Source organism: Strix aluco, chromosome 20 (assembly GCF_031877795.1).
Source record: "Strix aluco isolate bStrAlu1 chromosome 20, bStrAlu1.hap1, whole genome shotgun sequence".
Taxonomy (NCBI): domain Eukaryota; kingdom Metazoa; phylum Chordata; class Aves; order Strigiformes; family Strigidae; genus Strix; species Strix aluco.
Genome location: NC_133950.1, coordinates 6,242,106 through 6,259,039, shown reverse-complemented (window position 1 = coordinate 6,259,039; position 16,934 = coordinate 6,242,106). Strand labels below are relative to the sequence as shown.

Sequence of the window (16,934 nt, the reverse complement as noted above, 5' to 3'; positions counted from 1 at the left end):
TGCCGGACAGAGCAGTAAGGTTTTTAAAAAATCATTTGGTTCAGAGGGAGAGAGCAGAACCAGCACGGAGACAGAGCCCTGGCTGCTGTCGGCACTGACTGAGCTATGTCTGCAGGACGAGGGGGTCGTGTCTCCCTGCACGCTGGCTCTGCGTGGAGGTGTCCGTGACAGGGGGGGCTGCACTCTTCTCCCCAAGTCTCCCATCAACTGTGGGAGGACAGCAAGTGACACTGGTGGAGGGGGGCACCAGGAGGTGTAGGGCAGGGGGATGCCATGACCCACACACAGCCGTCATCTGGGGGAAGATGCTCAGCACCAATCTGTCTCTGAAGACGTGCTGTTCCTAGCGCTGCACATAGAAGTGGAGGAGGGAGGGAGGGAGCAAAAACCTGTACTGCCTCCCCAGGAAGGTTTAGTTTTACCAGCAGCCGTAGCTGGGAGTGGGGGTCAGCCCAAGCTGCAGCCTTACACCATGGGAAAAATTCAGATCTGGTCTTAAGTCTGTATTTCTGTAGTTTGGAGCTCTCTGATAACGTGCAAAATGAATCTGAACACCTCCAAGCTCAGAGATATCTGATGTTTAGTCTAGATTTGAGCTGTTTGACCTGAACCCATCCCTACTTATGGTTCAGTCATACACAGACAGCTTTTAGAGGTTTCTTAGTAAATGGGTAAAAATTAAAGATGTCTTAAAAAAAAATCAGCAGTCTGTATTTTAAAAAGATACCATTCCTACGTACCTAAGTTTTGTGTTCTGTAAAGACAGACAAATTAAACGAGATACCAGCTAACTCACATGGAAAGAGTAGATATTAGGAAGCATTTCTTTACAGAAGGGGTTGTTGGGCGTTGGAATGGGCTGCCCAGGGAGGTGGTGGAGTCCCCATCCCTGGAGGTGTTCAAGAGGCGGGTTGACATAGCACTTAGGGATCTGGTGTAGTTGGGATCTGTCAGTGCTAGGTTAATGATTGGACTAGATGATCTTCAAGGTCCCTTCCAACCTAGGTGATTCTGTGAAAAGACAGACTAGGGAAGGCACATCTGCAGTGCCTCTGCCCAGGGATAGTTTGCTGCAACAGTTGAGAACAACCACACAGAGGCACAGAGATGTCAAACTATGAAAATCAGTCAAAAGTTTCTTTAAAATGCTTATTTTAACACATGATCTTTTTAACCCTTTTTATTTTCTTCCCTTTTAACTGTACAAGATTTTGGGGAAAGAAAAAAAAAAAAAGGGAGAGCTTTATGCTTCTTGTACACACGTGTGACCACAGAGCAGATCTGGTTGCCCAGCTGCAAACACCTACTGCCGGGCTTTCAGCAGGACACAGCTTCATTTTAAGTCGATGGAAACTCACAGGTGCTAAAAGGAGACACTGATTAGTTTAAAATTATTGGGTTTCTGTGTATAATTTGTACCTCTATATAGATGTTTATCTATCTACCCATCTATTTGTAATAGCTGAGACCTGGAACCAGCATTTTGACGTAGCTGGGTTTCTCAAGCTTAGTTATAGTGTGGTGGCTATGAATTACTCGTGATAGAGATGCTTTTTTAAAGCAGCTGCCAAAGTGGCCAGAAACAAATCAAAAGGAATACAGAAATGCTAGCTTTATGGTTATGTTTAATTTTCTTTTTATTTTAAATACTAACACACCGAGGAAGGATCTTGTATGAAGCTGTATCTGAACTTCTTCTTGCTGCTAAGTATCCTACATAAAGGCAGGCCCAGGTTTGGGTTTAGCTTGAGACTCTTTGCAAAATCTTGTTTTCATATGGCCTCAGTGAAAAAATAAGCACTACTGGAGGGGCTGTTGTGATCTGGATCCATTGCACCAGCATGGCGGGGTGCAGTAATTGGGGTTGGTGGTGGCCGAAATGACATCAACAGCAAAAAAAAACCTGTTGAGTTTGATGGGCGCTCAATTAGACCAATGCCAAATGCTTATGACAAACCTGTCTCCAAAACCGTGAGGTCCCATGTTAAAAACTTCCGTGGAATTGCCCCTGCAAATGCAAATTTCTAAGCACCATGCAAGCTGCTGGAATCGCAGCATGGCTTTAACTGGTGGGGTTGAGGTCTGCTCCAGAATTTCATCTCTGTGTCTATATGAGCTTCCACTGTGTTCCTCCAGGCAGCATCTGAAAGGCAGCAGCTAGCAGCCTTTTGGATCTAATGCATTTTTGTGGTTCAATTAAAAAGTTTTTCAGAATAAACAATAAGTTTGAGTGATTTTTTCATCTTACTGTCTTAAATGTTTTCTGTTAAAATAATTTCTTTCACAAGCGTATTTAAGGAGCCCTTCTGGTGTTGCCTCTGTTTAATAGCTTGCTAACTCCTACAGTACTGCCTACTCTAATTACTCCAATCTAATTAAGAGGGGGAAAAAACAACATACTACTGAAGGGCTAAGTGAGAAAGGATAGTCCAAGAGCTGTAGAAAGATAAATGGGGATCATATTGGTGGGGTAATTTGCTCATTAGCACCCTCCCTGCCCAAATTAGCCTAAATGGAAGCAGAATGAGAGAGGAGAGAGAAACACTGATAGAGATAGTGGAGACATACTTAGAAAGACAAACTGATGTGCCATAGTTTCAAAGACCAAAAAAAGGTTACCAAAAAAAAAAAAAAAAAGCAGCAGAAGATCCAAAATCCAGTCTGCTTGGGAAGCAGAGAAAGCACCAGAAGAGTCCAAGAGAACAACACTAATGCCACAGAAAACCAGCACCCACTTCAGCCACGGCACAAAAAGCTGGTGGTTTGGCAGGAGTTTCTAGGGGGGTTGGTCTACCTTATAGGCAACGCGAGCAGGGCATTTCTTTCCAAGGCCTAGAGGTGGGGACATGTGTCTCAGCATCTCATACATGTCTGTGTAACTGATGCGCCCGCTTGGAGTCAAAGGGAGGGAGGCAAAAGCAAGAAGACACAGAAATCAAACCAGACGGGGTGGGGGGAAAAAAAAGGAAGGGGATGGGGAAAAAGGCAACACAGTGGAGCAAATGAAAAGGAGGAGAGAGAAGGGAAAGCAGACAAGAAAACAGAGATCCGGTTAATCAGATTTCTCAGGAAAACAAAACCGAAATGAAGAGGTGGGTAAATAGAAAGGTTTCTCCACTTCCGTTGCTGTGTTTCAACGCCCAACGTCTCCTCCTCGCTGCAGGGACGTCCCATGGCCGGAGTTGCGCCTCGGCATGTGGGTCCCCATGGGGAATGATTGATGTCTCCGCTCGGGGGGAGAGGGTGCGGGGAGGGCTCGGGTTTGGCTGGCTCTTTGTGGGGGTGGAGGGATGCCTCCCCTTCTCACCCCTCCAAACCAGTCAGTCAAGAGACTGTATTCACCATGCCAGGGAGAGCTGGTAGGCAGAGTTATGGGACAGGGAGAGATAGGGCTGAGAGAGAATACTCTGCTTTCCTTCACTGAATAAAGAGTTTAGTTTTCAGATTAGCCTGTGGGCTATGAGAGAAGCAAAAAGCCAATCCTGGTGTGTTTGCTCAGGGGACAGAGTGGGACTGCTCCAACTCCAAGCCAAGAGTACAAACTGCAAAACCTCAGCCAGCCTGAATTTCTCCTCCAGCCTGAATTCAGGTTTGACAAAACCAGAGGCCAGCACTCGATTTACAGGACGGTAGCAGAAAGGGGACCTGTTTCTCCTTTACATCTGATGGGGTCCCTCTTTCATCAAGCCAACATCAACTGGTTGTCTCCACCACCAAGGGCAGCTGGCTATCCTGTGCGTTAGAGGGAACTGGGAATTGCAGAGATTTGGGAAAAGGCCCTTAGACCAGCCCATTACTGACGGCATCTACCTTCAGCACACATTGGTGGTAAATAAAATCCTGTCCTGAAAACCAAGGGATACAGAAACAGCAAGGAATTCTCCTGCTTCACCCTTTTCTGACTACTGGAATTGGGAGCATGACTATGACAATCTCATTTTGTTTTCTCAGTGAGCCGCCAGCTTATTATGTTGTGCAGCTCTGTGTTGCCTGTCATCTGAGGAGACCTAAGGATATTGCAGCATGTTATTAATTAATGTTTAACCCCTGGAAAAGCAGGGTTGCATTATCATCTCCACTATACTAGGAGGGAAACAGAGACCTACGCACCCATATGAAACCCCTTTCTCGACCAGGACAGCTACAGAAGCAGGCACCAACACACCAGCCTGCTGCCCTGAGATGGGCCTCAATTCCTATGTAAAGCACTGATGCAGGAGGGGGTGGAGGAGAGAATTTACCAAGCCAAAAGCATCTATTCCTGTCCTTGGTAACTAATGCAGTTAAAATACCACTCAGGTTTTATAGCCCAGAGCTAATTTAAAGTCTGCTGAGAGACACAAATTGTAATTACAGCCAATGGCTTCCCTCAGCTTCTCTCTTCCCCTGCTCCCTGGCTGGGGCTACAGGGTCTGGTGTCTTCTCTGCAATGCTGGTTAACTCTTAATCCCAAATCAGGTGTGGAAAACACATGGGCTGGAGTGAAAGAGAAAAGCAAGCTCCATGATGGCTGCTTCCACTTCTCTCCCCTTGATCTTCTACTTTCCATGCACTGACTGCAAGAAAATCCCTGCCTGTAGCAGGGACCCCACTGAAGTCCAGTGTCATCCTGTGCTGATTTCTTGGCAAGTCCTCTCCTTAATACCTCACCTCAGATCCCAAGCACAGTATACTCTTCCTGGCCATGAGGCAGGAGGTTTCACTGAATGTCCATCATAGCTTACGATCTCAGAGAGGTAATTTTGCTCCTAAGGCAATCTCTGGCTCTTGCTGTTGCACTGTGAAAAGCTCATCCCTTCCTCTCTCCCCAGCCTAGGTAACCACCCCACTCTGCCGCCCAGTTAACCAGCACCCAGATCAAATGTCTTTTCAGCTCAGGAAAATGAAGGGTTCAAACATTGGTCATTCAGCTGGAGTGACAATGTTACGAAGCCCAGACAAAATGGACTTGCTACTCCCTAGAAATCTTGGGCTGACATTTCTCTCCGGTGTGTATATTTAGAGAGAAAGTGCTCAGATGCTGTGCTGCTTTTCCCCAACACTTCCCACCTAGACCCAGCAGAATGGAAGCTGGAGGGTTCACTGTCTCATAAAGCTGCCTGTCTCCAGCCAGCTGGGGTGTAGGAGTAGACAGGGAAGAGATGCATTGAGGAAAAAGGAGGCAGTCAGTCAATCATTCCTTTTTTCAGGCAACGGTTAGTTACGTTACAGTTTTTTTCTGTACTGTTTGCATTTGCACTTGGGGGGGGCGGGGGGCGGGGGGGGGGGAGGATAAAAAGAAACAAAACCAGAACTGAAAATGCTGGAGGGAGTCTCTGAAGTTCCAAACCTTGTATGCCACCCTATGAGGGCACTTCTTTCCTAAGCCCAGGGGTGGAGCAATTACACGTAACAAATTGTACATATCCTTATAATGAATCCGGCAACTGGAAAGAAAACATCAGATGTTATGACAGCGAAACCCAACAGGCATCAGTTTTTCCCTAGGTAAACAGGAGAAATTGGAAGGGCAAAACCCACTGAAAAGCAAGGTTAGTCTGACAGCAACCGGGCTTGCAATAAAGGAGGCACTTAACACAGAGAGAGAGAGAGAGAGAACTTCCAACTGCTCAGCAAAATCTGTATCCTTGGGTTTTCTTCTGTGAAACCTTCAGTGCCACGTGCAAGGCTTTCCAACTATTGCATTTAGTTACCTTTATCACTAATGTTTTACTTCTCTGTGCCTGAACATCTGCCTACAGACGGCCCCTACCCATCACCCAGATGCTGCAGCAGCCCAACAAAACCAGAGCCTGCAGCACACAAATAGCCTATTTGATGGATTATTACTGGGATTCAAGTCAGCTGGTTCAAAAGGGCTTGGGAACCTTTACCTTCCACTGTTACCACCCACATAGCCCCAGTAGGGCTGTACTCTGCTTCACGGGCAATAAGCAATTTGCTGGAAGTCCAGAAACTGCCATCTTGAGAGCTGTCTTGGCCATTGGCACTGGGAAAATCCAGCCTTCATTATCAGTAGATGAAATCAGATGCCTCGAGGTAGCTTTATGGTCAGTCTCATTAATTCCCAACAATATTTTCAGCTAATTTAACAGCAGGATTAGATTTCTTAATCTTTTGTAAGTAACCAAATCATGTCCAAAAAGAGCTGTACTGAACTTCAAAATGCCCTCTAAAGAAAAATGACATGATTTGCCTTCAGTATGTTTATTTTGGTATGTTATATAAAGAAGGCTGGAATATTTTGGAATATCTCCTTCAATATTACTGCTTTTTTGGATGTGAAAAATTAAGTTCTATTCAAAACCTTCACAATCAACTCAAAACTATTAATTCAGAAACAGATCAAATGGAACTGTACAAGTCTTGGCTGCAGGCCTAATCATGGTTATAAAAAGTATATTGGTTTAACTGAGTCAAGAAGTTTACCGAAATTTTAGAACGGTTTTCTAAAATCAGTGTGTAGAAAATACATTAAGAGCAGTTCCCTGAGCTCTCTAAGAGTCCGTGGAAGGCTTGAAAACCAGCAGATGTATTGCATCGGAAGGTCATGGCAGCAAATTATGACAACCAGAGATTCTTTCCCAGGTTGTTTAAATCTATCTGAGTTTTGTTTATTTTCATCAGCATCCCTTCAACTCCAATAGCCAAGAAAAAGCTCTCCCTTGGGAGCACCTGCACCTCCTCCTGACTGCTGAAGGTGCTGCCAGGAGCAACTCCCTCAGCTCTTATAGAAACTAATGGGAATGGGATGGCAAGACCTACATTTCCAGTATCTCTAAGGGGTATGCGCTGGGAAGGGGGTATAAGAGAGATGAAGTGCTCACTTTATATATCTTGAACAAATTCAGTTTGCTTTTTTTTTCCCAGTTCACTCCTTTTCTGATTGACTCCCAGCCCTGGACCAAACTGCTGTATGAGCCCCATTTCTCTTGCTCTCTCTTTTTCTGTGAACCCGAGGCTTCTGCCACCCCTAAATCCAAGTTTCCCCATACTTACCCCTACTGAGTGTGACACACATCTAGAACAACAGCTGCTAGCTGCTTTTTTTACTTCCCTTTGAATGTTTTTCCCCAGAAACATTTACAGAAAGTGAGATTTTGTAACAAAACCAAAGGTGATATTGGAAATTGGTATGTAAATATGCACACATTAAACCTTTGTACAAAATATTATCTATATAACCAAAGTATAACAACACTTATACTTTTTACCCATGCAGCATCTTTCATCGAGGGTCTCAAGCTATGGAAAGTGGACAAACACTGTAATTCCCTTTTCCTTGGGACAATCAAAGAAGAGACCTCGAGAGAGGCAATCAATTAGTGACAGATGGAAGTAGGAATCAGCTCACCTGCATCTAAGTGTAAGATAACACTGCCTGGGAGTCTTGCAAATTCTGCTACAGTGATTATTTACCATTCCCCTACACATGTCTATACTGGGAGCTGAAATGCTAAAAGCAGATGGCTGACATGGAAAACAAAAATTGGATCAGCACTTTCTTTCAATGAGTTTGACCAACTAGTGGGAGCAAACAGATGAATAAAAAATGCGTCCTCTAAAGCCCCATGTCTTCAGGTCAAAACAGGGTGTACTGCTGGGAGCCGTACCTTGAAAGACAAGTTATTAAGCAAAGTCCATGGATATCTGTCGTGAATTACCATGTCCAGAGCTTCACAGAAGTTCAGCCCAAATGATCTGTTCTGGCCTTAAACTGTGAATGGATTTCAGACTACTTTTAAATTGCGGAAATGTTAGTCCCACTTACGAAAACACAAGTGATTTTAGTGGAACTATTCACACATGGAAAATCCAGAACATGCACATGTTTTAGGATCAAGCCTCAAGCATCATGTCTTGGCTGTCCTTTGATTTGCATTTCTGCTCCCAGTCACTCTGCCAACATCAATAGCTTCACATCAGAGCAAAATGGGAAAATGGTTAGAGAAAAACAGAATTAGGATGTCAATATATGACATATTCTGTATTAACAGCTCTAGAAGTGAAAAGGTTTGGCTCTGAGCGACTCACAAAATGTAACCTCAGCGCTCAGAGTTAACAGAGCAAGCACATCTTTCTGAAAACTTAATGCTTGTGCCTCTTACGGGTGGAAAGTTCCTGAACACATAAACATTAAAAAAGCACTGACACTAACTTTTTCCCTTGCAGGTATGTTACTCCTCCCACGGATGCTGATCAGAACCAAGACTATTTTTTAAGAGAATGGGCACGCCCAAGTTTTCAGTCTCATTGAGATTTTTCTAGTGGTAAGAGATAGGACTGGATTTGAAACAGGAAAAAACGCTATTTACTGCCTGCCAAGTACCCACAAAGGACTTGTCTGTGTTACAGAGCATGTGGTAATGAAAATCTGCTTGGAGATTACAAGCTGCTAGTATGTGTGCAGTATATATGGCTTTGAGCTAGTTAAAATCACACACAGTTCAGAGAAATGCAGTCATTTTGGAATAGGTTTACATTTAAAGTCAGCCTAAATCAATTTAACTGAGATTTTAAAGCAGTTTAATTACATCCTAGCAGGGAGTTTGAGATGCTGATTATACAAACACTTTCTGCATCTGTCTCTACTGAAGGGAAACAAAAAAGAGTGAAAAGATTGTAGGAGCTGGAGGCAGCTTCATTACAAATACAGAGGAGATTCATTGCAGAGTAACTCATGGGGAGGAAAATGGATACAAAATCAGTAGGACTTTAAATAAAGTCTCCCAACAGGCAAATTCCCAAACTGCAGAATATCAAGGAAATTACTGTGACCTTATCTCAGAACGTCGAGAAATGAAAATAACACAGTCACCAGGACTGTTGTGCAGTAGCTTTCTCTGGACAATGGCAAAAATCTATATATTGAAGTCAGTCTTGCTCTACAAGTGGTCACTGGTCAGAGCTGTTCCCTCATTTTTAAAAAACTCCTTAAAATGCTTCAGCAGTGGCCCTTGGTCTGCCACAACGCAGTGCCACTCCTCTGCTGCCGTGGTGCTTAAGCCCAGGTGTGCAGCTTTCCCTGTGAGTGTCTTTGAATAAGAAAAACAAAGAGATACAACCATAAAACCAAACACCTCACCAGCTGGCTGTGACAAAAACCATCTCCTCCTTTAACACACTCATATATCAGGCACATTTTATCAGAGGCTCACTGAGAACTGAAATGCTTCCAAAGTTAGGCTTATTGCATTTTCTTATTGTTTCACACATCTTCTATTTCAACTGCAAGTCCAAAACTTAAATATTATTTAGAAGAACAAATTCCCTTCTACAATTTGATGTCATTAGAAGGAGGCTTCCAAGATCATCAAACCATTGGGTTTGATGAGAAATGTCTGTTTAAAAATGACGTTTTTAGCAAACCACCCTTATGTTGAGAGACATCATGTCGCTCCCTGCTGCCTCACAGGTGGGTGAAAGCAAATGATGAGGTCTGAGCCTGTAGCACTTGACTCAGATGCAAAACAGTGGGGCACATCATCTCCTTTTAAGGGAGGGATAGCACCTTGAAAATTTGATTTTTTTTTTTTTTTTTTTTTGTCTGGCCTCAGGTCTCTGCACAGGATTTGTGACCCCATTAAGGTGGTTCTCAGCTAGGAGAGAAATGTTCCACAAATGAGGTATAACAAGGCCTAGCCTCTCAAGTTACCTAAAGTGCTGCCAATTGCAAGAGATTCAGCATATTTTTATCTCCAAACGAGGATGTAGAAACCAAAGGCAATCAAAGCTCCTTTTGGAAACGCTAAACAGCTTTTCTACTTGGCCATTTAGCCAAGATCATTTGAATTTACCCTATTAATTTTTGGCTCTGTGTGTGTGGGGAGGAGGGTGCATTTTTCTTCCTTGATTTGCTGGTTTATGTCTATCTTGTGTCTATTTGAAGGAAATGCCCTTGTAATGACATCAGGTTTGTTCATCTCCAGTGCACAGTGAATTGAAGTTGGAGCAATTAGCCCCCATGTTACCTCAACCTTTGGAGTCGTTTTCCTTCTGGAGCTGTACTCACATTAAAACAGGCTGTTTGTGTGTATAGGTATGGTATTTATACATAATGTATATCCTTTTCTCCAAATATAACAGTGTACATACCAGGCAGCTGGGTCATATTCAGCCCAGACACGAACAAACTCATCCAAATGATGGGGCCCAAGGATGGAGGAGTCTCTTGTCAGGTATTCAAAATTGTCCATAATCACAGCCACAAACAGGTTTAACATCTGCAGAGAGGAAGCAATAAGGCACTTAAAGAAAAAGAGGAAAAGAAAGGAAAAGGAAAGAAGCTGGAAATGGGAGCGGGTATGATTCCCTTAGCAGGGTGTGTGCTTGCTACAAGAAGCAGCCGCACCCTGGAGAATAAACTCTATAAAGATTTAGCCCTGGGGACACTGCTGCCGCCTCCTCCTCCCCTGCAGCCGCTTCCAGCTCTGCAGCATTCAGCAGGTTTGCCACGGCTTTTGACCACGGAGTTCGGCCACGTCCCCATCATTGGGGGTGCCCCACAGCCTGACCACCCCAGGGGCTGCTCAGCACCTCTCCCTGCCCCTCCTTCACCCTGCACCAGCACAGAGCAGCACATGGGCAGCAGCGGCTGCTTCACCAACCGGGTGATGTGAACTCTTCCAGCACTTTCAAATCAAGGCACATCAAGACAAGAACAGCTAGAAGAAAAACCATTCTTTAGCCTGAATGTCCTATTTTAGACTCATAACAATTCAAAACTTCAAAGATCCCCAGAAAGACGAGGGGCAGGACACACAAAAAGCTCCTGTCCCCAATGGCCACTGTGTAACACAGCCCGGCAAATTCTTCTGGCATATAAAGATTCTCCTCTTATTAAAGCCGATGGAAGAGTCACAAGGATTTCAATGGGAAGAGATCAAGCTGCAGCCAGCAGAATGGAAGAGCGGGAGGGCAGGTAGGAACGGATGCTCCTGTGCCAGCTAAAGACCTGACTGGCACAAGGCCTCTTTCTACCTTCCTTGTGTCTTTTGTAGGGAGGCTGAGCCGCTGCCGTGAGCGCGGCTCCTCTGCACCACGCTGAGCTGCGGCGAAGAAGCCGGTGAGCTCTCGCGCGGGGCTGAGCAGAGTTAAACTGAATATGGGTGTCCCCGGCTGGTCTGCTGGTTGTTAAAAGAAAATCAGGCAGTGGAGTTTGGGGGTTGTGCAGTTTTAAAGAATTCATATTCCTGTGTGATGCAGAGGGAGGAGGGGGTCTTGGCTCTTGCCAGGACACATGATCCACCAGTACAGACAAGCACAGTCCATAATGAATCACCATACCAGCACCAAATGCTAATCACGGGCTTTCCAGACCTTCAATCCATCTGTTTGTTAGAACCCATCCCAACAGAAAGCCGGGGGCAGAACCCAGCCCCCACTATATCAGTGTCCCACACTAGAGCACTAGGGTGCCTTACACTGCCCCAGGGTCTTCTTCAGGCCAAGCTGTGGAGAAGAGCTGAGCCCAGCCCAGCCCTGCCAGTGCCTCAGCTGCAAACAAGGCTTCTGCCTCTGCAGCAACCTGCATGAATTCACCCCTGTGGCTGAACATTAGGGCTTGTCAGCTCAAGCACAGCACTGCATCGAACAACGCTGCTGTGTTTGGGGACCCAAGCCAGTACTTTGTGCCACCCCAGTTCCTGGGTGCTCGCAGGGTCTCTGTGCAGCACAGCCTGGACAAGCCCCAGGATCTCATGGCGGTGCAGCACGCAGTACTGGACAGGAATGTGCAGACCAGCTCTCAATAAGCTGCTCAAAGGTTTCAAGCACTATAACCACATCAGCAGGGCTCACTCACATGTTGCAGGTACCCCACATGTAACACGGTACCCCCAGAGCATCAAGAGACAACAAGACTTTGGAGAGTTTGCCCCTTGATTCCAAGTCCCTTTCCATTGCTCCCAGCTCCAGCCATGGCTGGGTAGAGTTTTCCCTTGTTTGCTACAGCTGTTTCTAAAGTTCTCGTATATTTTTAAATTTCAATTTATATTTTTCAACAGTGTAAATTGCAGGAGGAAAATTATGTCAAGCCCAACATCCACAAAAAGCCAGAAACAACATTTAAAAACAAATACATTACCCAATTCCCCCCCCAGTCTGTGGTGTAACACCACTGAACAAACCATAAAAACGTGCCCTCCTGGCAAGGCTGTGGCTCTGTAATGCTTTAATCGCTTGTGGGGAACCACATGTTTCATTACAATGAAGTGCTGAATGCATTTTAAGAAATGAGTTACAGCCCCGTCCCGTAGCAGTCCAGCTGCTTGGCTTTCTGCTGCCTATTTTTGGAGCCTGCCCTCCCTGCCTTTGCTCCTCGCGAGGGCTCTCCCCTCTCTCTGTCAGCAAGCCCAGGGTGCGGTTTCAGGAGCGCTGACTCAGTGACAAAGCTCACGCAAAGCTGTATTTTGCACAGATGTGTTCCAGTCTCCAATTCTGCTACTGCATTTCATGCAGAATGGCTGATATGAGCCAGGGAGGGTGAGGCTGGGGGGTGTGGTTTGGGGTTCTTTTTTAAGAAAAATCTTTAGAAACAATAATGCACTTGAAAATAACAATGAGAATGTCTGACATTTGGTCAGGGATTTGTACAAGGAAAAAATTTGGCTTTAAAATAGAGTGCTGAAGAAATCAGTAAATGGAGCATTAACTTTGTATAAGCTTTCAGGGCTCCACGTTTTTTTAATATATGCAGAAGAAATAAACCACGGGATGTCGAAGGGGCAACTGCAGTCGGACAAAGGGTCTCAGTAGGGGCCATTGAAGTTGCTCTATCTATACCCAGCATCAAATTGCCACGTGTGCCTCTTTTTCCTGGTTAAAGGTGCCTGATGATAGCAGGGATTAGCTGCACAAAGCATCAAATCTTATATTTTAAAGCAAACCCATGGAACTGAATGTAGGCTTGCTACGTTGCTTTTTGGTACATTCTAGAGCTGTGACTTTCATCTCTTCCTGCTTGAAGTTTAATTGGGTTCCTGTCCTTGGTTTTCCATTCCCCTGTCCCAGTGGTGCAGGAAAGTGAACAAGCCCCAAGAGCAGAGAGCTTTTTATGCATGCAAGTGATCAGAAAGACTCTGGCACCTATTAAAGCTTAGACCCGGGCCCGTATGATGTCCATGGGCACAAATCAAGTACAGCAGCTCTGTGTAGTTTCCTGTCTAAAGCTTTCCTGGCACCACTGCAGAAGAAAATGATCGTTGCATTTATTTGACGAAGAAAACAAAACGCAAGGCATAAAATAAGTGTGATGCTCCCAGCTGCCTGCTGCAAGCGCTTCTAAAGCAAAGTTATCTTGGCCATTCTCACCCTGCCCTCCCCAATCCCCTTCTTCAAAGGACCATGTTACAAATCAAGACAAAACAGATTAATGCTTAATTCCAAATATTAGACCCCCCTGTGAGAAGAAAGATAAAAAGCTTCCCTTTAAACTAATGACTAAAAGATCTCTTTGGGGATTAAAGGGATTTTATCACCAGGATGATAAATGGGTTTTAGTGAAGCTGTCACGTAATGTTGTATAAATCATAATTAGGGAGAATGAGGAAGCAAAGGGGTTGGGAGGGAAGGGCTTGGCGGGGGGGCGGGAAACCACACTGTCACCTCCACTCTGGGAGAGATCAGGACTGACTTACCAGGAAGGAGCACAGGAAGATGAATGACACAAAGTAGAAATAGGCAAAATCGCTGCCACATTCGTTTTTGGTGAGGCCGGAGAGCGGGTCGCAGGCTCTGTTGCTCAGGCACGACAGCATGATCTCGTGCCAGGCTTCCCCTGTGGCACTCCTGCAGACAGGGAGGGCAGAGAGTGAGCTTGTCCAACCCCTTCCCCGTTACAGACCCGGAGGGCATCCGCCTTGTGGTATTACTGTGCCCAATTAACTAAATTAATTAAGTGGAACCTTGTGTCCAGGTGGAGAGACTATACATTTGGAATTTGAACTACCAGCCTGCTGACATGAAAAAGAAAGGAGAAAGAATATTTCTCTCTATTACAGGGGGGTAAAAAAACCCAAACAGGATCAGGTAGGCTAAGCTTTACTGGTTTTACAGAGAATAAAACCAGATTAATTTAAACATGTCCAGTGAAAAGTGCAAATGGAAGCAAACAGAGCTTAGATTGTTCCTTTTTGAAGCAGCTAACATTTCTATCCTAGTGCTGGCTGTAAACCCAATGGAGATGATGGGAAATGAAACCAGGCTTCAACACCTGAATCTCTTATTTCCTTTATCAGACAGATACAGAAATTCCAGGATGGTCTGGTTGGTCTAGTGACTTGGGTCTCTTTTTCACAACAGTCTCCTGGGATTTCTTCATAATTTCCTTTCTCCCACTCTAACTTCTACTACAGGGAGAAAAATAGCCAAATACCTGCACCACACTCCGAGGTGCTTTTAGGGACATCCCTCCACAGCATCACAAACAGCCCATCTGGCTGCAGTGGTGTTCACTGCCATGTTAATTTGCACACTGAGTCAGCTCACAAGCCCTCCTCCTGGTCTTTGAGAAAACTGGATGCTCCGTGTAAACTGAAACAGCTTCCAGGCTACTCTGAATTACACAGCAGATTCCCCACTAGTGGCACTGAGTGCTGACACTCCATTCCCTTGCGCAGAAACATGCTCCCCCATTGTGATCCTGCTGCCTCTGCCCCCTCTGTGCCTGCTGCAGGGGTCTGGAAAGCTACCAAGAGGTCTGGACACGAGGCTGAATAATTATCCGGCTTTATTAAAATTCAGGGGTTTGAGTCAAGTGATTATTCTGAGCTAGAAAGGGCTAATTTCATTTCCGTCTGGCTTCACAGAAACTATGCAAACCAAATCCCAGGCAAGATATCCAGTTACAAGCGCTGCATAATCCGCAGAAGCGAGCCTCGGCGCGGCTGGCAGGCACTTGTGGGGCCAGAGCAGTTATTAACCGCTGTGTCTCCACACCACACATCCGGATAAGTGAAATCTTCCCCAAGCTGCCCTAATTTGGAGCAGGGCCTGCACTTCATTTTTTCCCAGTCTGAAAATGAAAATCTGCGTTTCATTGATTTTTTTTTTTTTTTCATTGAAAATGCTTCGTTTCCAGGCAGAATGAACCCAGATGGAAACGCTTTCACTCTGAAGCAGAGGTGGTGTTGACGTATGAAGTGTTAACTTGTTGGTAATGCAGAAATGACCAATTAAAGGAATTCTCACTTTAAAAAAAAGAAAAAGTAAGCTTCATGACAGGACACACATCAATCCATTAAAGCAGGGGGGTTCTGTGTTATATTAAGCTTCTGCCTGTGTTGACGTGGGGTGTCTCAGCACTGGCTGTCGCTCTGTGGAGATGCTGGTGTGTTGAATAAGATCTGTCATATTCAGAGATGTTCCAGGCCAACCCTTAATACTGAGGAGGAGGAAGCAGGAATGGATGCTTTACTCCAAATACCTTCCTTAGAGGATGCCTAAGTCACAGCAGCTAAACTGGCATATGCAAAACCAAAGACTGACTTATCGTTCACATGCAAGTCGTGCGGCATTTTATACTCTACTTACCTGAACAGAAGCATCAGGGCTTGGAGGAAGGTACGGAAGTTATTGTGCCGATTAATGGAGGTTTCATCATCTAGCGCGATGTTTCCAAATACCTGCCACAGAAACCAGAAGCGATTCAGGCCAAACACTTCCTCACATGGACGTTGTCCATAAAGGTGGATCAAGTGCAGTTGGAAGAAAAGGTAGGAAAATAATTTGTCTTGGTTTAAGGGACCTCAAAAACTAGAATAATTTCTGTGCTGAAGAGGGAGATAAAAACGTGTTGTGGAGATCAAATGGGGAAAAAAACAAGGTTCATGTGCTTCATCTTCACACAGACCCTTTCCAACACCACAGTTCAGCTCCATCCCAGGCCAGAAAACTTTCTCATTTCTCTTCAGAAAGGTGCAGCACCTGAGCTGCTCCCTGCTCTCAGACTCTTGACGTGCCCATACCCAGAGGAATGGACGTGCCCTGCCCACGGGAGACACAGCTGCCACCACCACCTCCAGAGCTGCTCTGTTGTAGGTCATCACCTGCAACCAGTTTGCCTGCCCATGCTCTCCCTTTGTACGCCCAGAAGTATTCGAACACTCAGGGCCACATTCAACACAAGACCTGGCAATAAGAGTAGAGAAAGTGGCCTTTTTTTGCACTTCTAATTTACCTGACACTGGACAAGAAGAGCCTTTTGCCTCATTCTAAATCAGGTGTTGATCCTGCTGCGAAGGTAATAACCCATTTGCACCCTGAACCAGCGGGACAAAACCAGGCTACTTACGGTCAGTATAAAAGCTAAAATTTTTACCTGCATACCAATGATGGCATAGATGAAGAAGAGCATTGCAATGAGGAGACACACATAAGGCAAGGCCTGTGGAAAAGGAGAAAGTGGTTTTAAGAACAGCAAATGCATATGTCAGGAGGTAGCATTTAATTCCTGGGCAGCACTATGTTTTGTGGTATTTGTCCTTCAGATGAAGGAACTCGGAAGAGAATATGAACAATTCTGTCAGCCTGCAGAAGTCAAACCCCTGGAGCCAGGTATTCATCGATCACAAAACAGTCTGGGCTTTCCAAGGGCTCTCTACACATCCTTGCAAGCAGATAAGCAGTAAGCAGGGAAAACACAATAAGAAGCTCTGCAGCGAGCACTGGAGCTACCAGCAGGCACTGGCACTTTCTGTGCATAATTGTACAAACATTAATTTTTAATGACCTTACTGTAAATTTAGCACGAGAAAAAAATTACATCCAGGAAAAAAGTTCCTGCTCTGAAACAGGCACAGATTGCAATCCCAGGAGGACTAAAAGATTGAGTTTTAGCAAGAAATCAGTGAAGGCTACAATGTAATTATGTCACCCAAGCTGAGAGTAATAGCTACTTTCCACTCAGGCTAAGTGAATGGGTAATTAATGCCTCT

At 45.1% G+C, this 16,934-nt stretch overlaps 1 protein-coding gene across 13 annotated transcripts in view; it reads right to left on the bottom strand.

The window, feature by feature from the left end:
- The window catches only part of CACNA1B (calcium voltage-gated channel subunit alpha1 B), a 311,813-nt gene that overhangs the window by 30,365 nt on the left and 264,514 nt on the right, over positions 1 to 16,934 (bottom strand). For 10 of the 13 annotated variants that reach the window (XM_074846032.1, XM_074846034.1, XM_074846037.1 and 7 more), the window contains 5 exons: positions 16,319 to 16,384; positions 15,532 to 15,623; positions 13,638 to 13,788; positions 10,096 to 10,223; positions 2,795 to 2,891 (listed from right to left, as the gene is read on the bottom strand). In XM_074846032.1, the coding sequence (XP_074702133.1) occupies positions 2,795 to 2,891; positions 10,096 to 10,223; positions 13,638 to 13,788; positions 15,532 to 15,623; positions 16,319 to 16,384 (534 nt within the window). Of the gene's footprint in view, positions 1 to 2,794; positions 2,892 to 5,329; positions 5,427 to 10,095; positions 10,224 to 13,637; positions 13,789 to 15,531; positions 15,624 to 16,318; positions 16,385 to 16,934 lie in introns of all 13 variants that reach the window. The other 3 variants (XM_074846045.1, XM_074846033.1, XM_074846035.1) reach the window with 1 other exon arrangement.